Source organism: Rattus norvegicus, chromosome 17 (genome assembly GCF_036323735.1).
Source record: "Rattus norvegicus strain BN/NHsdMcwi chromosome 17, GRCr8, whole genome shotgun sequence".
NCBI lineage: Eukaryota > Metazoa > Chordata > Mammalia > Rodentia > Muridae > Rattus > Rattus norvegicus.
In genome coordinates, this window is record NC_086035.1 from 2015246 (window position 1) to 2042993 (window position 27748).

Sequence of the window (27748 nt, forward strand, 5' to 3'; positions counted from 1 at the left end):
GTGTCCACCTCTAGGGGGCTGCCCTCCCACCTAGAGTTACTGGGACAGGCACACGGTCCAAAGTGTTTAGGTCTAATTCCGTGAGGCACCTAGAAACCTGCTAAGTGTAGGACCCTTGATTGTTTAAAGCTTTGCAAAAAGGCACCAAAGACAGGAAGAAGTAGCTTGAACCAAGAAGGAGAAAGAGCAGGATGGGCTGGGGGTAAGGGGGTGGGGTCTGATAGACATGAAGGGCAAAGGAAAAGGAAGGCCAAGGGAGAAATCCAAATGAGATAAAAACAGCGTTTGTAACAGGGCCCCTCTCAGGAGAGTCCTGCATGTACTAACCCTCCACCGAGTGAAAACAAACCCATGGGCCTGATGCCTGCCTGCTGCGGTACATAAAACTTAGGGACATAATATCTTCCACATGGGTGTGCCCCAAAGCACACAAAGGTGCTTGACAGGTCATTTCAAACTGACTGTCAAGGTCAAAACACTACCACCTGCAGGCACAAGTTAATGTCTTCATCTAGTCCCTGCCCCCTTCCAGGGTTCTCTGTTGGTTTGTTTGTTTTAACCAGAGCAGTTTGAACTGCGAACAAGCCTGACAACTGTTCAAACATATGTATGCTCCACTTATGACTGTACAAAGGAGACACCAGAAGGCTAAGACCCAGGGATGGCTAGAGGGGGCCACTTGTCACAACTCTGCAGGACCCAATGGAAGGGTCCCTAGCCATAAATTGCTGGCTAAAGGAAGAAGGTCACTGCTAGTATCCATTTGCAAATGCTGATTAACACTAAGATGCTTGGGGCAGAGGTGGGAATCCTGTGCTTGAGATCTGTTTATTTCGCAGTTCATTAGGGGGTAAGGGATCCTTTCTGAAACTCTTCCTTAAGGGACTAACATTCAGATGCCCATGAAACCCAGGTTTTGATGAATACAGGAAAATCCCAGCTTGCTGATCTAACCAGCTCTTCATCAAAAAGAAAATGTGTCTGTTAAATTGCTGAACGAAATTGAATTGCCCTACCTTAGCACTGTTCAAAATATTTTTTAAGATATAATAAAAAAGCGCTAAGGCTCTAAGACCCACTGCAGGCTATTCTAAATCAAACCCGAGTGTTCAGCTGCACCTGGATGCAGGCCCTTTACAAGGACTTCTGAGCAACAGAAAAATAGGGATCATTCTGAGGGAGTTCCTCTCAGCCAGCATGCCCACTCACTCTGTTCAGATTGAGATTCCCAAATAAATGAAGATGGTAGGCCATGAGGTTGTGGGGAAGATCCTAGAAAACTTCCCGGGTTGTCCTTACCTGGCAGAAATCCCCCTGACCCCGACTCCTACGTTCCCCACTCTGTGGTTCAGAACCAGTCTAGGAAGGCAGTGTGCATTCCAAACCCATTCCAGGTCTCTACAGTGGTCCAGGCAGCTGTAGGAATTCCAGGGCACAAATCACTTTGTTAGGTAAAGGCAGAAACCCATAGGATTGACTTTTAGGATTATTTTCCTCATTCTTCAAATGCTTCTTTTTTTGTGTGTGCTTTGTAATATCCTTAACACACACACACACACACACACACACACACACACACACACACACACACACACGAGCCACATTAATTGTGCAAATGTGTACAACTTTACCTAAGTAAGTATGGAGGCACAGAGCAGGAAATTGAAAGTGTGAGGCTTCAAAATGTTAAAGTTGCAATGAAGGCTAGTTAAGGCAATCTCCTTCTGGTCAAGTCCCTCTGAGACAGGTGAGACCTAGTATTCCTGCTAGTGTGATCAGTCACCTGGCCAAGGGACCACCCTAGGAAGCCAGGCTCACCCTAAGCCATGATGAAGAGATAGGCAGAAAACTTTTCCTTTAATGAGATACTTTTCCTTCCCAGGATGCTCCTTCCCCCACCAGCCAGGCAGCCATGAGGTTTGACTGGATCTGTCAACCTTTCTGAATTTGGATTAAAACTCTTCCTTTTCCTATCTCTTTGTTTCAGAACCTAAGCATGCATTTCGTGTACTGTGAGTTCCGTGATCAATCTCTGAGGCTTCCCTCTCTGTCATGTGACCAACCTACATGGCAGTAACTCAGACATCGTGGCTTTCCCTTCTCTCCCCACCCTTCTCCATAGCTGCAGAGGCATACAGCTTGCCTGCTCTGAGGGTTTTCCTTTTAAACTCTAATAAAATAGTCCTTCCACTTGATTCCATTCTTAGATTTTTTTTTTTTTTATTAATAGGACTAAAAGCCCCAAGAGTCCGATTTCCTCAGTATTACAACATGCAGTGGCTCAGTGGCCTAAATGGCCGAAATAGCTTCCTTGATACTGTGAAGTATCCCAACATATCCAAGTTCTCACTCACCAAAGACAGAAAAAAGTGGAATTCCACAGCTGGCTACACATTGGAGTCCTAGATATTTGTGAATAGGATCATCTCTCAAAGAGCGGGTTTTAGTCTGCAATAGTCCCACAAAGTAAAGTGTACCCTGAACACCATAGTGGGGTAACACTGCTCAGCTGGGGAGAAGGAATCTGTGTCTTTGACAGGCAGATGCATCAGGATATTAAATCAGATGACAAGAATATTAAAGGCTTTCCTGACTGATCTCTAGTAAAGAACTCCCTTTTGACTCTGTGGAATCCATGTATTTCCTAAACTGATTAACTTGCAACCCCTCCTCCCACCCCATCCCTGCCTCGGAATTACTTACATTCCACAAAACTAGTCTCCTTGAAGTTTCAAAGCTTCTGACTTAAGCTTATGGGCTCACATTTCCTTGAGGCAAAACTTGTCCAGCATTCACCGTACTTGTTCACTGACAGGTAGGTGTTCTGGCCATTGTTCATCCACCCTGTCCCAAATACCAGCTTGGGCAGGTCATCCCCAAATTGCACAAGTATGAAAAACTCCGAACTACACTCTTGGCTGCCTTCACAGAGGAAACCGACTCAAGGGTTAAAGCACACCAACCGCAGTTCAGTAAGGCAGCCTCAGGGACAAAGGCCTAGCTGCCAAGACTACAAGAGCAGCTTTCTCTTAGCCCTAGAGCATCCAACTCTTAGAATGGAGTTTCAAGATTCCTATTTCACAATGTGAAGAGGGCAGGAGTAACTCTTAGCAAGCTAACTGGGAAAGGTGGAGTGCACATCTAGTCTCTTCAATGACTACAGATTTTGTGTTTAGTCTTCCTGTCCAGTCTAAGGAGTTACTTCTATAATGAGCACAGGTAGGGGCCAGACACAGGGACACACACCTTTAATTCCAGCATAGAGGCAGACGTAGGTGGTGTTTGGTTTCAACCTGGGTCAAGGCAAGGGACTGAGGTGGGTATTTTACATATCAAAATAGACCTGGCTTCTAGGTTCTCCCTGCATCATTAATCCTTACCTGGCATACCTTATCCCCAACCTTGAACTTTGCAATCTAGTGGCTGGGCTGCCCTTCTCCCAGAGTCTCTTTCATATATATATATATTGGCCTCTCTCTCTCTTTTTTTCTCTTCTCTCTCTGTGTGCCCTTTTGCTTTTTCTCTCCCTCCCCTACTTCCCTACCTCTTCCCCACTGCGACTTCCCTGGCCTCTGTCCTTGGAGTCAATGGACTCATTCATATGAGTACAGCTTCCTTATAAACCTGCCTCAGCAGAGAAATAACCTACCAGATGGTGCTAAAACCCAGGAGAAGTTAAGACCCCAGCCCGATGGCCCCAGTCTTTCCTGGCTACATGGGGACCACTTCCCTCCCTCCCCCTACCCCCCGCCCCTGTATGCATCATTTCTTTGGACTGTGGGTACCCATCACCAGCTACTGCCTATCTGGGTCCAGGACCCTTTGGCCTCTCTCTCTGATGATTCGTAGCCACAACAGAGTAAACCCTAAGACAGACTGATTCCACGACAGGCTTCAAATTGGCAGTTCAGGAAACTAGGCCCAAATCTATTTCCAAGAACTGGGCAAGTCCAGGCAAGTTTAGGCCTCAGAAGCTGCCCCACCACCAGGCCTCACTGAGGCAAGGACAATAAATGGGTCAGCAGCAGTTTCCAGACTTCCTCAGCAGCAGTTTCCAGCCTTCCTCAGCAGCAGTTTCCAGACTTACCCAGCAGTGGTTCTAGAATGTCCCTAGAGATAGAGCCAATGATGGAGGTTTCCTACCCCTCCCCAGAATTACCCTGATGTGCTTTAAATTGGTCCTGCAAGCTCACTCGGGCATCTCCATCTTGGAATGGGAGACCCCAGCATGCTGGACTTCTACAGAATAAAACATCTTAGCTTTTACATACTATGAATCTGGGGTATCATTATTCGGTGAATTATGGACCCTTACAACCCCATTCCAAACAAATACCTGGTCTTTGTTTTGGGGGAACCTTTGATATAGAGACCTCTTATCTGAGGTCACCATTCCAGCATAAATGGTTCATTCATCTCAGACTATGAATTGGGATGCCAATCCAATAATGTTGAGATGGGTGCTATGCGATTTAAAACAAAAATTGATTCAAATTTAAAACAAAAATTTATTCAAATTGGTCTGAACTCCCTATGTCCAGTTTTTTGGAAGCTGGGCTCTCCCTAAACCACTCTTAGCACAGAGCTCCAGGTGCCACTCAGTCCTGTTCTTCCCCACCTCTTGCCTGTCCGTGTGTGTCATCAGTGGCTGTGTCAGTACCCACATTGTCGATTGCAACGATGATAGTGAACGACCAGTCTGCTCATTTTATATCTGCTGCTGTACCAACAGGACAAAAGTATAAACGCTGGATAAGTAGCATGTGACTGGTCACCATCTTGATTTTGGGATAAGAGGGCCAAATTATAGCTTCACTACCATTTTTCCTAAGGGCAACAACACTTGACATGAGCAGGGAAGCAGGTCTCCAAAACATACTTTTAAGTTAACATAAATTTTTTGTTTCTAGTCTCATAAAAGCTACAATAAATAAAAAAATTTAAGTTGATAGCCAGTAACCTTATAAATGATCATATCCTTTAATTTAGCCTCCTGCTTTATGTTTCCTAGATGTACATTTAGAACAGATAACTAAAAACAGTCGTAGATTGTTTAACCCAGATATGCTTAGTAGGTACTGGCCTCAAACCTGTCAAAGACCTGATGAATATGGCATTTGAAATCTTAAACTTAGGGGCTGGAGAGATGGCTCAGTGGTTAAGAGCACTGACTGCTCTTCCAGAGGTCCCGGCAACCACATGGTGGCTCACAACCATCTGTAATGCGATCTGATGCCCTCTTCTGGTTTCTGAAGACAGCTACAGTGTACTTATATATAATAAATAAATAAATCTTTAAAAAAATTTTCAAAAAAAAATCTTAAACTTAAGGTACTTAAAATGACAGAGACTCCCAAATCCTAGCAGTGACGCCTCAAGTTCTCCAAGAAGATATAGACACAATAAGAATGGACTCCACCCTGACTACTGAGAAAGACTGCTCTATTGCCTCACCTGCTGTGGAGGCCCAGCCTGAACTGCGGACAAACAGACACTGGACATGCCTCATGCTGCGCAAGTCAAAGCAATGTCAGTCTCCCAAGTTCCTCCTCCAGAGGAAGGCCTCTCAGATTTGCCAGGCCTGGCAGTTGAAGATTGATCCTGCTCTGGGACCTGTGTCCCCAATGAAGCCATAGACATCAAAGGAACCTAGTGAGGTGACTGACTGGTAATGGGTAAGTCTACCATTTTAATCAACACATAGGACATTTAGATATATCCTTCCCAGGTCTTTGAGGGGTTTGAACCCAGCGATCATTCACTTGTGTCTCATGGTAAATAACTGGATAGGAAAAATTTATGTAAGGTCCTAAGAAAGTGTTTAAAGGTCTAGGAAGATATTCTGAGGTAGATAAATACAAGTTATAAAGGATTTATCTTTTTGTAAACTTAAAAGGATTCTTGTAAGCTTTAGGGAATCTACTCAAATCCACCTCTCATTGATCACATGGACTCAAGATAAGTATTGTCAATTAACAACCACTCCTTCCCCATTCCTCATTGCCTATTCCTGAGAATGGAATCGATTTCCCTTTCTCTAGGACCTCCCACCCCTTCTCCAACTCCCAAGACCATATGCCTAAAAATTTTAAATGTACACTATCTTAGTTAGGGTTTTGTTGCTATGAACAGACACAATGACCAAGGCAACTCTTATAAGGATAACATTTAATTGGGGCTGGCTTACAAGTTCAGAGGTTCAGTCCATTATCATCAAGGTAGGAGCATGGCAGCATCCAGGCAGGTATGGTGCAAGAGAAACTGAGAGTTCTACATCTTCATCCAAAGGCAGACAGAAGACTAGCTTCTAGGAAGCTAGGACAAGGGTCTTAAAGTCCACACTCACAGTGACACACCTACTTCAACAAAGTTACACCTCCTAATAGTGCCACTTCCTGAGCTAAGCATATATAAACCATCATATACACCCAAAAGATTTCCTCCCTAAACTCCTATCTTCTGCTCCTACCCAGGTGTTCTCTCAGAACTTGCACCCGGGAAAGATTCAACACAGTTACTGACAGGTACTCTGGCCCAACCTCACAAACTTCTTCAACTGGGCCTATACACTCCTACCCTAAGATGGTCTCACAATCTGGACAGCAGAGAAACAACCCAGCTCTTCCCGGACTTAGTTGGCATTCCAGCTTTTTGCCTACACTCCAAAACTGCACCCCCAATGTCAGCAGAAAGTAGTCATGGAAATTACAGTGTCCCAATAAACCTGCCTCCAATACAATCTTATTTTGTATAATATCTGTTTTTTACCAGCAGCAGAGAAATAACCTATCAGGTAGACTTTACGAGTTTGAGACCAGCCTGGTCTACATAGAGATCCTGGCCAGTTCAGGGGAGAGAGAGAGAAAGAGAGAGAGAGAGAGAGAGAGAGAGAGAGAGAGAGAGAGAGAGAGAGGAAGAAGAAGAAGAAGAAGAAAAAGAAGAAGAAGAAGAAGAAAAGAAGAGAAGAGAAGAGAAGAAGAGAAGAGAAGAGAAGAGAAGAGAAGAGAAGAGAAGAGAAGAGAAGAGAAGAGAAGAGAAGTCAGAGAAAGATAGTAAGTGAACATGGGTACTTACCAAGAAGCAGAAGGTGTCCTACTTTGAACTTCACTCTGAAGTTAAATTGTGATTCATTTTAACATTGAACTCTCACATCCCACACAACATTCAGGTTTTTGTGAAAATAGTATTTCTTTATTTCAAGATAGGGTCTTGTGGGGCCTAGGCTAGCCCGTCGTCATTATGTAACCAGAGATGACTGAAGTAGGAACTTCTAGTTTCTTTAGAGAGTCAGTTGTGTTGAATGGTGTTTTGTGGGGCAGAAATGTGAAGGAGTGTTTTCTGAAGTGGACACAGGTAAAGATGTTTCACTAAAGCAAACATATGAAAGGACAAATGATGTTAAGAAGGACCCAACAGATGGCAGATGACGCTAGGTGGTATCGGTATGCCTTTCCTTCGCTTATTCACCATCTTTGTTGAGACTCCATAAGGAGAGACACACCAAAAAACTTCTAGTGGTGTGCTGGTGGCTTCTTGCCCTGGAATTTGGCAGAATGATGTTATCTGATGTAGACTCACGTGGAGTTTTGATAAGACAGACTCACATACTGAGGCAAGACACATGGTGAGACAAGACCCATGGAGGACATGTGATCTTTTGGAGGGAGGAAAAAACAGGACTCAACGAACAGTGACAGGGACTTGGCTTGGCTTGCTTGTATAGCTAGCTTTACAAATGCTTCTTGGTCTCTCATCTTTGCTGATCGTCACTTTGTTCAGAGAGGCACAGTAGAGAACTTCTCCTGGTGTCCCTGCTGGTCCTAAACTCTCTAATGATTAGGCTGAGGCCTGGATAGCTCTTCCTGCTAGGTCATGCCACTGCCACTGCTACTGCTATCCTGACACTACTGAACTGGACTGCTAGTGTATCCGTGAAGTGTTTGAGAGTGGATCGAGTTGCCACTGCTGACTCCTGTGAACTGAACTGCTGATTTCTTGACAAAGTAGATGGGATTTGCTCTAAAGAACAATTTCTAAACCGGTCCACTTCCCCTGTATTCTAATATCCTTTCTTTTTCACTACCTCTGGTGGGTGGTGGGCTAGAAGGGAAGTTAAAGTGTGTAAGAACCATCATTAAAAGAAGGTCTTTGAAAAATATAAGCTAAAAGATGACCCTGAATTTCTGATCCTCTTGCCTCCATAAACTGGAAATATGGGTATGTGCCCTCACATCCGATTTTATGCTCAAGATTGAACCCAAGGTTTCGGGCATGCTAGACAAGCACTCTGCAAACAGATACATCTTCAGCCCCCAAAGGAATATAGTTTTGAGAATAATTTCCTTGTATCTTTGGCCCTTTATTCAATGTGTTCAATTGCATTTTAGGATGAGTTAAGGGCACCAGGCTATACACTCCATACATAGGTCCCTCCCAGGAGAGCCCTTCATGCATTGTGATTAAGGACTATTCCTAGAGCTAGTATTCTCCCTAGTAAGGAACTAACATGCTTATAACATTATGTAGAACCCAGCAGCTTTCTCTGTAATGGTTTCAGAAATAAGACCCTGAAATAGTCAACCTTCAAATGTTATCTTATCCCTTGCCTTCCATGGCTCTGTATCCAGAGAACACAGCAATGGGGGCTTAGCAGTGAAGTGGGCTTGGCTTTCCCTCCAAGAGAAGAATCATAAGCTGGTGGCAACTAGCCACATCAGGGTGCAGGACTGGAAGAGATTAGCTGCCTACGATGACATCAAAAGAGAAAGATGATTACAAACACAGGTAGAGGATGATTGCTGCAGGCCTTTCAAAGGCCTGGCAAGTTCTCTTGAAGGATGGCTCCAGCCAGTTCTCTGTCAGTCTATGTGTGTGTGAACAGTTCAAAGAAAAGGAAACACTTAAGTGCAATCATCCAGAGGGTGAGAGGTCACGGTCCGATGACGATAAAATGCTACTTGTGGGTCTGACAAGCAGCACAGCTGCTCTGTGATGGGAAGACTCTAGACAAGCAGAGGCCAAGCGTTTGCTCTGACTGTCCCTCAGTGGAGAAGTTGGCTCTGCACACTCATACGGCAGAGTCAGCTGACTCTGAGCCACAATCCACATCACCTTCCCTGAGAGCAGTGCCCTCAACCCCAGACAGTTAGACAAGTCTCCCCAATGTCTGAGCTCCAAACTCTCAGTCCCTGCACAACTTAATACAAACTGATTACTTTGGAGACCACAGTTTCTTAAACTGTAACTGAGTTGAGGGGTGGGTGCGCAAATGTTTGGCCCCAGTGAAATGTATAACCAGAATAGTTCAAATCCAACACATGTTGAATTGAACATGTTTCTGGCAGCAGTTGCCAGCATTGCATCCTAAGTTCATAGCACACACAACACTTTGCACTTCTTGCAGCTCCAATCACTTGTCACAGACTTGCAGCTGCTGAATGTTACCACCGTGGGGTTTTCACTGGGCACACAAGGTTTTCTGCTTTCATGGAAACAAAGGCTTACTCACAGGAAGCAGGTACTTATACTTTCCTACCATCGTGCCTCAGCATGCAAGTATGAGATCAGTGTATCTTTGGGTTGATTGTCTTTTGTTGAGTTGCTGATTTGAGTTTCATTAAAAAAATTATAAAATGAATTGGAATTAGGGCAGAATTTCTAACGATTTTTTTAGCTGGCTGTAAAATACTCCTACCATATTTGTTTGAAACAGCCTTCTGAATGTTGAAAATTTTAAAGTCAAAATATCAATCAGTTTTGAAAAACACTGATGGTGCACTATACCCTTCAGCGTCAAATATTCAGCTAGGGTTTAATTGTTTACGTAAAAGCACACAGGCACATCCCTCTCATTAATGTGCACATTAATCTTCAATAAATCATACGCTGCAAATGCTAAGACGAATTTCCTTACTACTCATTAGTAAACATTTGGATTTTGTACTAATTTTATGTTTACAATTTTAATATGAAAATCTCTTGCAGAGAAGGCTTCTGAGTGAAAAAGCCAAAGTCTTCCTGTCCATGACCAGCAAAACCATTGTAGCCAGGGCTTTCTAAGTCCCACAAAACCAGCACTTTGTGAATAACAGTTACTGCTTTAGGAAAGAAAAATGAAAAGCAGAACAAGTTAGGAGAAGGCCCTCCTGTAAGAAGAGAAGCAAACCAGGTAAGTCCCTCATAGAACCAGAATAAAGTGAAGTGTCTACAACAAAGCAGCCATGGGGCACCGCCCACCTGCTGCCCTCAGAGGGTCACTGCTCAGTGAGCAGCCCCAGCAAGCTTGCAAAAAACCCAAACTTTTCCAGGGGCAGAAAAGGAAGGTGTGAGCTGCTTGTCATCTCACCCACCCCTGCAAAAGGAACAAAGTACAGGAGTGTTCATTCAAATGTTTGGGTTTTTAAAGAAACGACACCCAGGAAAACATTTGAGATTGTATTTAAAAATCTGAGAAACAATTGAAGTGCTCGCTCTCTCTCTCTCTCTCTCTCTCTCTCTCTCTCTCTCTCTCTCTACATATATATATATATATATATATATATATATATCCCAAATATGGAGCTTGTAAGAGAAAGCAGAAGAGTGAAGGGAGTGAACACACACTGACTTGTCTTAGGACCCCCGTTCCTTAGAGAAGAACCACTGTGGGCACAACCCTTGCATTTAAAGGAGGGGGCTTAGGGAATTAAAGACTCAAGAGTAAGTTAGCAAAAGAAAGAGAGAGAGAGAGAGAGAGAGAGAGAGAGAGAGAGAGAGAGAGAGAGAGAGAGAGACTTCCAAAGCCATGAAACCTTACCACTTGAGATAATGACAGAAACTTATGACTGCTTCCTCGCTGGCAGAAAGGAGCAGTCAGAGGCTGAACACAACAGGCCCTTTGTAGCGGCCTGTTGTGCTTTGCTTATTCTATTACGCATTGACTGGGAGATAAGAACAAACAAGACAACACCCTGTCTAACTCCAGGAGAGGGGTGGGGCAACCTGGCTCCAGTCACTCCCGGGCATGTGTGTACAGGATGCCTTTTGTAGTTGAGGTCCTTAGGAAACTCCATGCAGAGTCAGGAGCTGGGATACGATGCAGACATCTTCCATTGCACAACCCAAACAAGTTGTCTTAATAAGGGGCTTTATGGCATTTCTCCACCAAGAGCACGGAGAATATTTGAGTAATTATTTCTCTAAACTCTTTGTCAACATTATTTTTGTTCAATAAGAAAAAAAAATCTGTAAAAACTTAGACAAGCAAACATTTACACCCAGCTCCCCTTCCTGTGCCCTACTGTGTGAGCAAGGAACCACACAATAGCCAGCAGGTAAGGACAATGTGGCTTGGGTCATCTTTCTTCCTTGGCACCCGGGTAGAGTCCAGTCTAGGTGTCAGGTGTTGTGCTAGTTCCATCAGTGGAGATTCTGCTCAAGAACAGCATTGCTAAGCCCTGGGGCTCTAGCTAGCAGGTCATGAGACAGCACAGCACCCATGATCCTAGGACAAAGCTGGTTACTGTGGCTGTCCCATATCTCAGTGTCTGTGCTTACCCTTATGTGGCTGACCTGAGCCCACCCTAACAAAGCCACCCTCTCTACCCTGCAGTGTCTGATTTTTTACTTTTGTGTGTTCTGTTTTTCTCCCAGACTGGAATGTGTGTTCCCCGGAGAATGGAGATCTCATCAACTGCACTTGCCCTTGCAGGTTCTGCAGTTTAAGTGCTGCCCGCAGACAGCGTGCTTGATGGAAACACAGAGAGACTGAGCAGACAGCTACACACACCCTGGTGTGGAGCCAGCAGCAAGGAGGTCAATCTGCTGGCCACCTCAGCCAGCCATACTACCTCCACTTTCCCCAGTTGGACAGGGGCCAGACTAATGTGAACAGTTCAGTTGAAATGCAGAACCACATGGCTTTTGATGGCATGAAACAAAGCCATGGCAGAGACAGTTTGCAGAATTCTTAAAATTCAATATGGAGTTGGAGGTGGGGTACCTGGATACAGCAAGGTAGTCTTGCCAGCCTAACTCTGCTTTAGGACGCATAACTGAACTATGAAAGACAAGAAAATGACCAGGACATAATTGTGATCTGCTGAGAGACAAATAGCAAACTAATCATGGAGAGAGGTAGGACTGGGGTGTTTATCTTATATTTTTGGTTGTGAGCCTAGCCTTTAACGGCTGAGCCATCTCTCCAGCCCTGGGGTGTTTATCTTAAGCAGTGCTCATAAATCTAGCTCCAGGCTTTCATTCCACGGACACTATGGACACTACAGCAAGGTGTGGAGTGTGACCAGAAGTATAGAGTGTCCTTTGCATTAATTTCTCAGTGAGAGGAAGGTAGGCTGGCTGCTCCATCTCAACTTGAGACATGAGAGTACATGAGGTCATAATGAAAATCAGCAGCAGGGTAGAGAGCTTTCTGTACACGAGAAACTTACTTAAAATGTACTTTATGAATGCACCACATTACTCCAAAACATGCAGACGCCATGCTCATGACAAGAAACAAACCCAGAAAGTCCACATATCCCAAATGAGCGAAAGACAGAATGGGGTGGGCCACGGAAGACCAAGTGCAAGCTGGTAGTCAGAGGAGAGTGAAAGCGCATTAAAGCGCCTTTCCTTTTGAACAGTGAGTAAGGACAGGACTGGGCCAAGATTGTGAAGCTTTCAAAGTTGTAAAAAAATGTGTTTTTCTCAGGTCACTGGAGTCCCATATTTGGCTCAAAAGCAGAACCCTCCAAAAAGAGAGTGTTAAGGATTCTCATTCAAGCCATGATAAATAATGTTTAAAACATTGTGTATTGTCCAAACATTTTTAAATCCTTTAACACAGTTAATGACTTGCCTGTTTTTGTTCACTTGGAGATGCTGACTGCCGTTTGCCAAAGTGGAATACTAAAATGGTACTCATTATAATTAAAAGCTAATTGCTAAAGAAGCCCAGAGCTATGGAATTTATGATCCTGCTACATGTTTATAAAACCAGGGACTCAGGAAAGAGTCAGATAATTTACCAAGAAGGCCTCTGATTCTCCAGCACAGTATAATAATCAGGACACGGTGAGTGTGGGTTTCTCATGATGAGACCTCATGGATTTGAGAGTCTCCCTATCTCTGTTTGGGGCACAGAGTTGACCTCTGTGCCTGGCATCCTTGCTCCAGCAGAGCCTTCAGCAGAGATAAAGCAGTAGGGCCCTGGTACCTGGTTGAATCATCTAGGCATTCAGCTACATATGGCTCAAGTGTTGGGATCTGTAGGGTCAAGTCCAGCAAGTGGAATCAATTTAAGTCAGAGTTTGAAGAAACAAAAGCCCGCCCTAATTCTGCACCCCAACGAGGAGTACACAACACCACAGTCAACCTTCCACAGTTCAGCTGCAAAGAACAGAAGCAAAGTACAGGAAGCAACTTAACCAGAATAGACTATTTCCTGACTAATAAGGAAAGGTAGGGCAGGGGTGGAGGATGTATTTGAGAACTCTGTACAGTTCTCCAGTCCTAAAGCCTTATAGTACTCTCATGGTTGCTAAGTTGTTGCCACCACCCCAGTTTTGACATTTGTGTACAGCATCATTTGGCCTTCAGTACTTAGGCTTATTATTTTAAAAATACAGCATTAAGAAGATTTAAACCATGTTAAATATCTCAAAAAGCAGATATCTTACCATCTGCCTGCTTGAGCATACAGACTTAGAAGGAAAAGCTTTCAGAACGGTCTACAGGTTAACACATTTTACTTCTGGCAGACTGTGCCTCAAGAAGGGGGTATCAAGAAGTTTTATGCTTGAAAAATGCTTGGCCTCTGGTTCCCCCCAGGCTAGAACATGGAATTGTTAGCAAATATGTCCTGGAAAACAATACTCATAAAGTGCCCAAACAAATGACCCCTCAGAACTGATACAAATGAGAAACACTTAATGAATGACCCTTTCCTCACCAATAACTGCTTAAATTAAGCCCAGGAGACTCTTCAAAGGAACCAAAGGAGTCTCCTTGTTAAGACAAACTATATATAGACATCAAGACAATTATATGATACATGCAACCACATATATATAATTATCCTAGTTTTTACATTCCCATTATCTTTATAAATACAGGATAAAAATCAGTCTAAACAATTTTTTGGAGACCTCCTCAAGGATTATAGCAAGCCAGATATCCCTTAAAAAATGTGATGTGGGATGTGTGTATGTATAGTGTGTGTGTGCACATGTGTGTGTCTCTGTGTGCGTGTGTGTACGTGCGTGTGTGCATGTGCGTGTGCATGTTGTGTGTGTGTGTGTGTGTGTGTGTGTGTGTGTGTGTATAGGAAAGATCAAAAGCAGATGTTCTGGACAGTTCTTTTCTACTCAAGGGTTTTACCAAGAATGTGTACAGTTTTTTTGGGAAAACACCACAAATGACAGCTGTTCAAAAGCATGGAAATTAATTGGCAGCAAGAATTTCCTTGACTAATAGGGAAAAACTCAAAGCCACATGTCTGATGAGCTGGCTTTCCCACCCTAGTCAAGCACAGCCCTGTTAGTGATTAGGCTTTGCAAACAGAAGCATAGTCAAGGTTCACCCGCCATCTTCCCTCTGTGGGACAGAGCTGCTTTCCCATCACTGTGTGAACAGACAGTGGGGTTGATGGGTGTGGCTGTAATTAACACACGGCAAAGGGTCAGCTAGTAAGTTGCTAATTTTTTGTCAGAATCAGATGGCAGCACAGTAAAAATAATTCATTTACTGTATTAAAAATTGGAACAAGTTGTTATATCCCTCCCCCATGGTAAGCCATCTGCTTTTAGCTGTTTTCCAGCAGTGTGGATGGATTCATGCTCTGACACGGGGCTCTCAAGTTGTAGCCTTGTGACCAGTGGTGAGAATGGATGAGACAGCTGTTCAGGGTTAGGGGAACAGCTGTGGCCCTGGGACCAGGTTTTGTTACTGTGCTCAGAGTCTGATGCCAAGACCTTGGACTCATTAGCAGTAAGTTCTCATCACCCAAGCTAACATCCGAGCAATCATGAAAACTATCCCCTGAAGCTAGGAGTAAGATATCCAGGAGGGAACAAGGAACTCCCATCCAAAGCAAATGGAAGTGCAGAAGGAGTTTAACAAAACACCCCACATGCCACGCCGAGCAGCATACCTGGCCATTCCCAGACTTGGGAAGTTGGTGGGGACAATAAGTATGTCCAGCCTGGAGAAAGGGTGTGTTCCCAGGACAGAGTGTGCAGCTGAGAGGCAAGAGGGGATCAGCCACAGCAGGGCCTCTCGGCAGGCACCCTCAAGGCACACTGGGGCAAACACTCGATAAGGAATGATGTTCTGGGTGGCAGCAGACGCACTCTGGAACCGGCAGGGGTATTCCATATGACTGCAGGTGTTACCATACCTGGGCAATGCAAAAGAAGACAGTGGCTCAAACAGGATTATTAGCAAAGGTGGTTCATTTCAATTATTGGCTTGTCTGCTTTTGAGCAGCAGTGAAAATTATAGGTCAAATACTTATTGATGTGCATGAAGGGACTGAGTGGCTTCAATCTAAGCTTATGAAAGTAATGATCTTATTTCAGAATTATAGGGTTTAGGGGTAGGCAAGATTTGAAACAATAAAACAACCTCCCACCCAAATTAAAGCACATTCGACCTTTAGTAATGTGATCTCAAATACTATCATAGAGGAACTATTTAAGTGACTGACAGGTTTAGAGAGGGAGAGATGCAATAGCCATTTTATTTATTAACTTTTCATTGGGATCTCAGGGAGCCCAGGTAGCTTTGAACTCATGATATAGCTGAGGCTACCCTTCAACTTCTGATCCTTCTGCATCTGTCTCTCACGTACTGGGATTACAGGCATGAGGCACTATGTACCTGGCTATAGGCAAATTAAAGATTCCATTCTGGAAAGTCCTAGAATAAGTGACATAATGTGAGGTAGGACAATGAACCAATAACAGTTACAGGTATCAACTATAACTGCCAGAGGCTGGCACTTCAGAGAGCACTTTTTCAATATCTTTTTGGGCTTTGAAGACAGGGTCACATGCATCCCAGGCTGGTCTCAAACTCACCATGTAGATGAAAATGGCCTTGAACTCCTGATCATCTTTTCTCTACCTCCTATATGCTGGGATTACTGGGATATGCCTGGTTTATATAGTACCAGGAATTGAACCCAGGGCTTCCTGAATGCTAGGCAAGTATTCTACCAACTGAGCTATGTCTCTGGTACCTTTCTAATACACTTTCAGTATAAATTTAATGAAATCAACCTTCTAAGAAAGCAGAGCAGAGTCCAGTTAGCCCCATCTGACATGTTACTCCCTGAAAGGCAAAGGCGGAACTAAAAGAAAATTCCTAGAGCCTGACTCACAAGCCTCAAGAGAACTTATATATCTAAAGAAACCAACATCAAAGAGAATTCTATTTTTTCATCTGTTAACATGCCCTCTATTCAAACACAATGGAAAAACCCTGTAACCTTAAATTGCAGATTACAATTCTAGCTGTGGGTGCTGCTATGATTCTCCACGGATACTGAAGAATCTCTAAGTGCTTGCCTGCCTCAATTTGGGCAGGTTGCAACAATAATGCGTCTTTAGGTTTATGAAGTATCTTCCACCCATCCAAAGCCTGTGATCAGGAGATCCACACAGCTATGTAAACAAGCCTCAACTTCCACCATCATGCTTCAAGAATAACCAGCCCCAGTGAGGCCTGGTTATAGATGGGGGTGTGTAAAAAAAAAAAAAAAAAAAAAGGAGATCCATAAAACTGCCAAAATGAAGTGACTGCAAGAATATAGTTACTAACACTGAGCTCAAGCCAAAGTCCTGGACTGATAACATCACCTTCTGGGAAAGAAAGCAAAAGTGTCTGCTTGTAAACATTCAACATCCACCTAAAGACGAGGAGCAAAGACGGCCAACCTAGTGAGCCTCTGTGGGGTTTTAAAAAATGTATTTACACAGAAAAACAATGTCCTACGGTAATTTACGCTCATATACTTTCTACTGAAAAGCTTTTACAAGCTGCAGTTGACCATGTGTCCATGGCATATGCCCATACACCTGTAGCCCTAGCACTTGAAAGGTAGAGACAAGAATCAGGAGTTCAAGGTAAGTTTGGGCTCCATGAGATCATGCCTCAAACCTCTCACCCCAAAGCTTTCAGAAGCCAAGTGTGACAATAGCATGGACCAATATCCCTAGAACTCCTGCACTCAGGAGGCTGGGACAAGAGTATTGTGGATTTGACACTAGCCGGGACTCCATCAGTTCTAGGCCAGCTTGGGCTAGATGTCACGACTGAAAAAAACTTGTCTCAAACTGAAAAAAAGAGGAGGCCTTCAAAGCGTGCTACCTAAAGCTAGAACTCTCTGGACACAGCTAGAGAATACGTTTAAGGTCTAAACATGATGCCACCGTGTAGGGAAACATGGTATCTAGAAACTTCTTATTCCCATGGAAGGAGATTATCTCTTACACCTAAGAAAACTAAAGGTGAGGGAACAGAGTAAAGGCAGCAATGTACATCAAACAAGCCTGTTTGTTCAAGGGAAAAGATGAATCATTTTCTTTCCAGGCCTATATGAACACTCACCAAACTAATGAGGATGATTACTGTTAGATGCATAACTTAATACCATTTTCCATAAAACTTAGGACTTAAAACAATTAAGCTGTGGGCAAATTACGTCAATGAGGCTCTTGATAGTCATAGGAAGAACTGTATGAGGGTGCAACTTGTGAGGTCTTAGGTAAAGACCAGTGCAACTTGGCTTCACTGGCTGTGCTGTGACCAACTGTGATGACCAGCTGTGACCAAGGCAAGGACTTCAGTATCTGGGGCCTCTTTCTCTCTTATCTCAACCACAGTCTCATAGTATGGCTGCCTGAAGAGAGGAGGCAGATTAGAGAGGATAGGAGAGAACTCTGTGGCATGACAGAATATTCTGAATCAGGTGTGCACACAGTATTCCAGCAGGCCACAGTGGATGTCAATCGCACACTAAAATGCTTCCTAAAGTTTCTACATGCAAAAGATGACTATGCCCATTCACTTCAAGGCCCCATTCATGCAGCAGCTAAGGGGATCCAGGGATTGTGTAATCAACAGTTAGCACAGACCCAGAGGCAACTGGAGATTCTTTCTCTTCCATTCATGGTGGCTTCCCTCAGTTTTTACTACTCTCAAGACAGACTTTCCCTACTCCAAGTTTTTCTTTCTGTAGAATGAGTCATCTCAATGTCTTTAACATGATGCCAGTTTTCAACCCTTTCAATCAGTTTCAATGTGTTCTACTGAAGGATAGCCAAGCTTCCATGCCAAGCATAAGCTGTATGACCCCAAATGAAGGCCTGGGAGGCTTAATGTAATGCAAGACTCTTCTGTGGTTAGAACTAAATAAAATTGATGCATACTGGGGGGTTTATCTAATGCTTTTAGTCTGTATGTTTACTAAATTGTTCATCTTAAGTAGTCTGGTGGTCTGGAGTAGTTCTTTGTCCTTGCTAATTTAGCTCATCTGAATGATGATCAAAAATTCAGTGACCAATTTTTTGGCTAAGTTCTGGAAACTAGATGAACACTCAGGCAAGTGAAAGCCGTGGCATGTAAAGCTTCTGTAAATGTAAGTTTGACATGAGTGAGATTGGTGGGAAGGAAGTCTAGCAAGGCAGGCATCATCAGATGTGAGCCTGCTCAGCAACACCAACATGGGTGTGATGGCAAAACAAAGCTGCTCAGCCCATGGAGCCAGGGATGTGGTGGATAAACAACCACTTTAACTACCAGTGATGGTCATCTGAGATGTGATTCTATGGCAGGTTGAGAACTCAACTGCTGCTTTATCAGCTGTACATTTTGGATGGACAAGCATGTAGATAATCAAAAAGAAAGTGTGCACTGTCAGTCATGGAAGGGCATGTGAAGAGAGCATTCTACAACACTATCCCCCCATCATTACACAAAATAACACATTTCCTGGAGTAGGAGTAGGATATGTGACCTGCCCTAGCTCCCCTGATTAGCTGGCCTTTTTGGCCCCCTTATCAAGAAGGATCCTCTGCAGTCTGCTGTTTGGCGTCTGTTAATCAGAGCAGCAGTTGACCTGTTTGGTAAGTGACATGGAAGTATTAGGACACCTGACATTCATGTACTCTCTCAGTTTAATTTGTCGGTGACCAAATCTTTGTCATCATTTCCTTCTGCATGCTCTTCAACTTGTTCCTAGCACACAAGGGCAGAAGAAGAACAGAGCTCACCTTTCCTAGCCCCTAAAGGAGGTTTCTCAGGTTCTTTGTCCCCAGTTCTCCTGTCTGACCCGGCCATGCTCTCTTCTGTTCACAATGGCAGAGACAAATGAAAAGGGATTCCAATTATTCTGAGCAGAAGGGCCCAACCCTACCTAATCTCTTGGTCTTCATCTCCTACAGATCAATGAGCCCTAAGAGTGTAGGTGAACTTCTCCACCATTAAGAACCCACAAACAAAGTCTTCACTGTACCAAAAAAAAAGAGTGTGACTCTGCAAAGCTGCCATAGGCTGGCATCCTCAGGTTCAAGGGCCCCTGTGTTTTGTCTTTTTTTTTTTTTGCTTCTTCAAAAATTACATTTAGTGTATATGTATGACAACAAGGAGTTCATGCAGAGGTCAGAGAATAACTTTTGAGACTTGGCTCTCTTCTTCTAAAATGTGGGTTCTGGGGATTGAATTCAGGCTTTCAGGTCTGACAGCAAGAGTATTTACACTGAACCATCTCCCTGTCCCTGAACTTCTGTTTTTCTGAGGATACTCTCCAGTTAGTATTAATATCTGGGTCATGGTGGTGACTCCAAGTAAGAAGATAGCTCCAAGATACTTCTGAGATTGCTCCATTCTTATATTCAGGTTTTAAATATCTCTAGGAAAGACTCTAAGTCACTTCTCTAGAGATTACACCTGCAACATCTCTAGAAAAGATTCTAAGTCATCTCTCTAGAGATTAGATTTGAAATATCTCTAGGAGAGACTCTAAGTCACCTATTTAAAGATTAGACCTGGTAAAAATGAATACAAGTAGTGTTCCTCAGTAGGTAGGAAAATAAACAAATTATTGTCTAAGCCTCTTTATCCTCATTTATAACCAAAAGTAACAGAGCCAACTGTAGAGAGCGGCGTGGCGAAACAAAGATGGCGCGGACATCCAGCCTTGTCTGGATGTCAACAACTTACTGCGCATGTGCAGGCTTGTCCCCTTGCTAGGGCTCCCTCTAGTGGTGAACAGCAGTACTGCACATGTGCGGTTTATGCACCAGGTGTCAGTTGACCGTTAATATGCTAATGAGGTGATTCATTCTCCGCCAATCCCTGGAGGACAAGTAGTGGGGTGATCCATGCCCCACCAATCCCTGAGAGATAATTAGCATACTGTTGTCTATATAAGTCGAGCGATTTTGCTGCTCGGGGTCCCTGTTCAAGAGAGCTGTAACACTAAGAGAGCTGTAACACTAAGAAGAACTGTAACACTAAGAAGAGCTGTAACACAGTAAAGGCTTGCTCGCAGAAGAATCCTGTTGCCGCGCGTCGTTCTTGCTGGCGGGACATTGGGCGCGCGACAAGTGGTGGCCGAAACCCGGGAACCAACATTGCCGGTGCCGAGGGGACCCTTCAGTGTGCTGAAGAGGATTCAGAACTGTGAGAAGGTAAATTAAAAGGTAAGCTTCGAGAGGCATGCCCCTTTTTGGAATAGAGCATGTCAGAAACAGAGCAGAGTGAGAAATTAGGCTTCGAGAGGCATGCCCCTTTTTGGATTTAAGAGAGCATGTCAGAAACGGAGCAGAGTGAGAAATTAGGAGCGCGCAAAAAGAAAAAGGTTACTAAAACAAAAGTGAAAGAGATACAAAAGGGGGAAGAAACGCTGCCAGAGGAAAAAATAGGTATGCCCCGGAGGACGAAGTACAAGTCATCCGGAGAGGATACTTTGTATCCATTAAAAGAATTAGAAGCCTTAGAACTGGCTGGCAGTGACTCTGAGCAAGAGTTGTCAGAGTCCAAGGAGGAGGAATTAGAGGAAGAGGCAGCCATATATGAGGAAGAAAGATATGGGCCTAGGTGGAGAGCCACTGTGAAGAAACCTAAAGTTATGGATCCTTTGTGGGCAAGGCTGGTAATTTTGTTTCTTTTTTTCTTTGTGTGGGATAGAGAAGCCACAGGCAGCAAGCTTAAGCCCGGACCAAAACCTCTTTGGCAAATGGTCCCTGCCTGCTTAGAGGATAAACAATGTGAGGAAGCTGTTAGGACAGGTCAGAGGGTCCTTGCAGAACAACAAGAAAGTATGTCAGAGGGAGAAAAGGTCTCAAAAGAAAAAAAGAAAAGAAAAGGAGATAAAAGGAACAGAGAGAAGGCAAAGATAAAAAATGGGGTCAGTGCAGCTTTTGTTGTGGCTCAAGTTGAGGTTATTGCTAGGTATGTGATTAGGCTCTGGAAACCTCACAGAGTCATACTGATCAGATTTGATAGAGGTAGACCGCCTGAAAATTTATTCAGGAGAATCAAACAAAAAGATAAACTTGAGTGTGCCTACTTGGATTCCTGATCTCAAGGAGATTTAGCAAGTGACAAGGTGCTTCTCTTAAAAAAGCAGTTTCAATCAGCCCTTGGAGCCTTGCACCTGTAGCTAAGATATGTGTAGCCACTTCAATTTTGTTTTCTGATTGGTTTTAAATGTATAAATATTCTCTACATGCCTTGGTTATGGACTATTGGCTTTTAAGTTATTGGATATGGTTTAAAAAATGTAACATTGATAACAGAAAGTTGACATAAAACTGGTAAAATTTAAAATATGCTCATGTTTCTGTTGATACCTGTTCCGGTATTATACACGCTACTCTGATGACTGGTGAAAAGACTCGTAATGCCATTAGCCATTGCTTAGAGGCATGGGCAGCCAGGGGAAAGCCTGATAGTCTCAAGACAGACAACAGGCCTGCCTACACTGCAAAGTCCTTTCAGGCATTTTGCCAGACAATGCAGGTCAAACATACTACAGGATTGCCATACAATCCCCAAGGTCAAGGAATTGTGGAAAGGGTACATCATACCTTAAAAGAGCTTATACAAAAACAAAAAGAGGGAATTGCCAGCAGCCGAACACCAAAAGAACAACTTTCTTTAGCTCTTTTTACTCTAAATTTCTTAATTTTGGATGTGCATGGCCGCTCTGCCACGGATCGCCATGCTGCTACTACACCTATAACTAATGTAGAAGTAAAGTGGAAGGATGTCTTAACTGATGAATGGCGTGGCCCAGATCCCGTGATTTCGAGATCTAGGGGAGTGATTTGTGTTTTTCCGCAGAATCAAGAAAATCCAATTTGGGTACCTGAGCGTTTGACTCGAAAATTGCCTTCTGCTCTTCCTGAAGATGAGACTACGAACCCTACTATTACTACTGGGAATGGTAATACAGGTTAATTCGCTCACTCTGTGGGCTATTGCCAGATCCTGGCCAGTACCCATGCCAGTTCATAGCAATTCTACTGTTTTGAGAATAAGACTGGCAAGCATAATCTCTGGCCTTGGTTTCAATGGGTGCTGTCCAATGAGCAAGGGGCATATACATCCCTGACCCCCTTTGATAGGTTGATGGGAGAGAACTTCGTGCTGTATAATGTTTCAGCTACCAGAAAAAGGTGATACCAGGTTGATCAATATTCAATATAATAACCTCTTGGCAAATAATACTGCCACTAGTACTTCAGTATGTGCTAGATCACATTTTTTCTGATAAGCACTAATGTAAGCAGTGGTGCTTTAAATTGTAACAGCTCTGATGTAGTCTGCTATTTAGCTGAATGCTGGGATGGCACCAATGACACTGCAGTGATGGTTAAGATTCCCTCCTTTGTGCCAATCCCAGTGGAGGCAAACCCAGATAGCTTTCCTATTCTTAATTTGCTGAGAGACAAAAGAAATTTTGGAATTACGGCAGCCATAATTTCAGCCATTGTGCTGTCTGCTTCCGCAGCTACCACAGCTGCAATCGCTATGACCAATCAAATACAGACGGCTGAGACTGTCAATCAGATTGTAGAAAGAACTGCAGTGGCGCTAGAGATACAAGAAGAATTTAATACCCATTTGGCATCTGGCCTTCTATTAGCCAATCAAGGGATAGATTTAGTTCAAGAACAAATTGAAGCACTGTATCATATGACACAGCTGTCTTGTGTTTCCTCCCTTAGAGGTTTATGCATTATTCCTTTGCGAGCTAACTTTTCTCAGCATTTTCAACAGAGCAAAGAAATCTCGAATTATCTGAAAGGAAACTGGTCCATGAAAGCAGAGCAACTATCAAGACAATTGCTGATGCAGATTGCTGTCCTCAACAGCACTAGGCTGGACCCCATCACAGTTGAAGACTTTACCTCATAGATTACCAATGCTTTCTCCCTTTTCAAGGAGTGGGCGGGCATGTTTGTCCCGGGGAGCTATTGTCCTCCTGGGATGCGGAGTAGGTCTCTGGCTTATTGGCCGTTTAAAAAGAGAACATGCCAGACACAAAGTGGTTGTTTACCAGGCTATGACCACCATTAAAAAGGGTGCTTCTCCCAACATATGGCTGGCCTCTTTAAAAGATCAAGAGTTCGCCCTAGATCATTTTTGTCACAGTCATGTGGATCATTGTATCCAGGGACGGGCAACTTTCCTCGAGCTCGGACCAACCCAAGACACGGGGCCCGGTGGCGATAGGGTAACTCTATGACGGGTAAGGCCGAGTTTGAATGAGAACGACCTAAGACAGGAGCAATGACAAGATTGACGTGACACCCAGATCTAGACCAGTCATTTTATTAAACAAAAAAGGGGGAGATGTAGAGAGCAGCGCAGCGAAACAAAGATGGCGCCGACATCCAGCCTTGTCTGGATGTCGACAACTTACTGCGCATGTGCAGGCTTGTCCCCTTGCTAGGGCTCCCTCTAGTGGTGAACAGCGGTACTGCACATGTGCGGTTTATGCACCAGGTGTCAGTTGACTGTCAATATGCTAATGAGGTGATTCATTCTCCGCCAATCCCTGGAGGACAAGTAGTGGGGTGATCCATGCCCCACCAATCCCTGAGAGATAATTAGCATACTGTTGTCTATATAAGTCGAGCGATTTTGCTGCTCGGGGTCCCTGTTCAAGAGAGCTGTAACACTAAGAGAGCTGTAACACTGAGAAGAGCTGTAACACTAAGAAGAGCTGTAACAAAGTAAAGGCTTGCTCGCAGAAGAATCCTGTTGCCATGCGTCGTTCTTGCTGGCGGGACATTGGGCGCGCGACAGCCAACACACCTTATAGGTCTCTCCTCAGGACTAAATGAACCCCAGACACTGCCTGCTGACAACCAGTAGCTTCTGTGTGGGTTCAGGATCAGCTAGGACATACAACAGTCACAAACTTTGTAGCATATCTATCAGTGCTCTACCACAAGAAGGTTCATTTCTTCCTCATACCAAGTCAAAGTTACTCTTTAGGACTGCTGCCTTCCTCATTCAGAAATTTGAGCCATTTATAACTACAGAATGAGGCCTACCATGTAGATCCAGAGCAAGGGAAGGGAATACTAGAGAGTGTCACTTACAGTTAAATATTCCCACATGAAAGCAGTGTGTGTATCACTTCTGTCCACAATTCCCCTCTTCCCTTTCCAGGATACAAGTAAAAGTTATTAATCTTTCTGGAACTATACAGTGTAGAACCCTTAGGATAGACACTCCAAAACTGACATGTTACTAAGAAAAAGTGGACATTAGCTCTATGCTGCCAAGATAACATAATGTAGGCAGTAAATGTGCCTGTCAGAGAAGAAACCACATGGCATCAGTTCCTGAGGACACTGCCATAGTCTCCGTGGTGAGAATACAAGCAACATAGCAAAGAAAGACCAGTTTGGACTGCTAACTTAGTCGGCTTCTTTTTCTCGTAGCGTGCTGGCTAGAACTTTCAGTGTATTCAAAGTTCTATCTAACTTCTTTCCTCTCTGCCTCTTAAGTGTAGGAGACAAGGCCATCATGCCTGTTTATGTGGTGCTGGGGATGGAATCCAGGGCTTCATGCTTGCTAAGTAAGGACTCTACCAACAAAGCCCTGTCACTCAGTCTTATTTCAAAGATCAAATAAACATCTGGACCATTCTTCTAGATTCTTTATGCAATAGTCTATGTCAATGTCTAAAAACCTAAAGCTGATTTTCTCTCCATTGAAAAAGCAGAGAAAGAAGTTAACAGGCCTTGACTCAGCAGGACTCCCTTAACCCAAGAACTGTGTGAGTTTTCTTGTTGCTGGGGCTCCCTGAGGCCACTGAGCACCACTGAAGAGGTTGCCCACAACATACTACTAACAGCCATCACTGGGCCAGAATACTCAGTGCCCTCCGCAGGTCAACTGGACGAATCTTTCACTGCATCTTTCTTTGAGTGTGCACCTGCACTTCATTAAGCCAATTTTTTGACTAGACACTATGACCAACTTCTAAAGGGTAGGAGGGAGACAGTTCAATCTGAAGCTTTTTAATTTAAGCAAGCATGTAGAAATGCTTCTCCTGACATCACAGAAGATTTCACATCCACCTGCTTTCTTCTCTTTTCTCATGAGCCCATATTTCTTTTTCCCAACCTTCTTTTTCCCAGTAGGCCTTTTGGTGCTTTGACAAGGTCCAAACTGGCACAGGTTCTCAGCAGAAATGACACAGCCTTAGAGTGAAGTCAGCTAATTCCCAAACACAAACCTGAAGTCAGCGTCTGATGGTCGGAGGGGGAGGGTGTGCTCAGTCAGATCATCTAATGGGGATGTCTTGGGCTTCATTTCTGTCCAGCATCCCACTGCAATTGTGAAGGTAGAGGCAGGCATTGGCATGGTCACATAGTAATGCCAGCTCATGTATCCTGTAAACAGAGAGCAACTGTCATGAGGCACTGTGTGGTTCTGGATCCTACTCAATTGTAGTTCTTCTCTCACAGAGTCTGTAGGACAAACTGACAATGCCTCATCTTTGACACAGGTCATGCCACCTGAAACAGAATGACTTCAGGCCTTAGGAAAAGTACAAGAAAGATGCTAGTTTGAAGGCAACCAAGGAGTTCTGGATCTCTTCTAGCGATCAGATTGAAGCCATTCGCAAGGCTAACTGTACAAGGTGGTGCTGAAGTGGCCACTTAGCCACAAACACAGAAGGGCTCTGGCCTTGGGCTGCCACAGATACAAGAACACACCCTCCTCTTCTCCTTGCCCGGCATGAAAAAGAAAAAACAGCTGATATTTGATGAAAGATGAATAAATGAGGAATGATCACTTCTGTGTTGTAATCTAACTATTTCTTAAAATTTAATTAAAGTCATTCTAAGATGGATACAGTAGGAAAGCATGAAATTATGGAAAGGAAGTGCCTAGGTTTGGTCCTGACTTTTCAACCAGTTAGCTGTAAAATGTGGATCTTACCCACATCCTTCTATTTAGTTGATCACCCTCTCCTCCTTGAGCTTATGCAAATTAAAAGTAGAGAGTTCTTGGTACCAAGGATTCCCACCCCAGTTCAGAATGTATTCTCTACTTGGTCCAGACACTAGAGAAGGCTTATAAGTGATTGATAACTTATAATCTTAAGTCTCTCTTACTTAAAAGATGAGGAAGTAAACTTCCTGTTTCCGAAATCTGATCACATCTTCTAATTTAGTATGATTCTTTTTTTTTCCCATTTTTTTCTTTTATTGGTTTACGTTTTAAATGTTGTCCTCTTTCCTGGTTTCCCCTCCAGAGACCTGCTATCCCACCCCCACTGCCTGCTTCTATGAGGGCGCTCCCTCGCTCACCCACCAACTCCTTCCCACCTCCCTGCCCTGACATTCCCCTACACTGGGTCATCTAGCATTGACACAATCAAGGGCCTCTCCTCTCATTGATGCCATCCTCTGCTACATATGCGACTGGAGACTGATAGGTTCATCCCTGTGTACTCTTGGGATAGTGGTTTAGTCCCTGGGAGCTCGGGGTTTGGGTGGGGAGGTGTCTGGTTAGTTGATATCAGTGTCCTTCTTATGGGGTTGCAAACCCCTTCAGTTCCATCAGCCCATTCTCAGTTCAATGGTTGGCTGCAAGCATCTGCCTCTGTATTTGTCAGTCTTTGGCAGAGCCTCTCAGGAGACAGTTATATCAGGCTCCTGTCAGCATGAACTTCTTGGTATCAACAATATTGTCTGGGTTTGGTGTCTGTATATGGGATAGATTCCCAGGTGGGGCAGTATCTGGATGGCCTTTCCTTCAGTCTCTGCTCCACACTTTGTCTCCATATTTCCTCCTGTGAGTATTTTTGTTCCCCCTTCTAAGAAGGTCTGAAACATCCACACTTTGATTTTCCTTCAACTTGAGCTTCATGTGGTCTGTGGATTGTATCTTGGACAATTCGAGCTTTTGGGCTAATAACCACTTATCAGTGAGTACATACCATGTGTGTTCTTTTGTGACTGGGTTTCCTCACTCAGGATGATATTTTCTAGTCCCATCCATTTGCCTATGAATTTCATAAAGTCACTGTTTTTGATAGCAGAGTAGTACTCTATTGTGTAAATGTACTACCTTTTCTGTATCCATTCCTCTGTTGAAGGGCATCTGGGTTCTTTCCAGCTTCTGCTATTATAAATAAGGCTGCTATGAACATAGTGGAGCATGTGTCCTTGATCTATGTTGGAGCATCTTTTGGGTATATGCCCATATTATCCAGGCATCTGCTATAAAT

The 27748-nt window shown here is 43.8% G+C and overlaps 1 protein-coding gene and 1 long non-coding RNA gene across 19 annotated transcripts in view; one reads left to right on the forward strand and one right to left on the reverse strand.

Annotated features, from left to right (window-relative positions):
* The window catches only part of Aopep (aminopeptidase O), a 316008-nt gene that overhangs the window by 198245 nt on the left and 90015 nt on the right, over window positions 1-27748 (reverse strand). For 13 of the 18 annotated variants that reach the window (XR_010058813.1, NM_001012346.2, XM_063276130.1 and 10 more), the window contains 2 exons: window positions 25745-25901; window positions 15131-15376 (listed from right to left, as the gene is read on the reverse strand). Coding sequence is in view for 14 of the 18 variants with exons in the window: in NM_001012346.2 (NP_001012346.2) it covers window positions 15131-15376; window positions 25745-25901 (403 nt within the window). In the remaining 4 variants the exon portion in view is untranslated. Of the gene's footprint in view, window positions 1-15130; window positions 15377-20202; window positions 20301-25744; window positions 25902-27748 lie in introns of those variants that run through there. The other 5 variants (XR_010058815.1, XR_010058814.1, XR_010058816.1 and 2 more) reach the window with 3 other exon arrangements.
* LOC134482654 (uncharacterized) lies at window positions 20549-24247 on the forward strand. The gene is made up of 2 exons (XR_010059020.1): window positions 20549-20684; window positions 22330-24247. It is a non-coding gene; the product is annotated as an uncharacterized LOC134482654 (long non-coding RNA).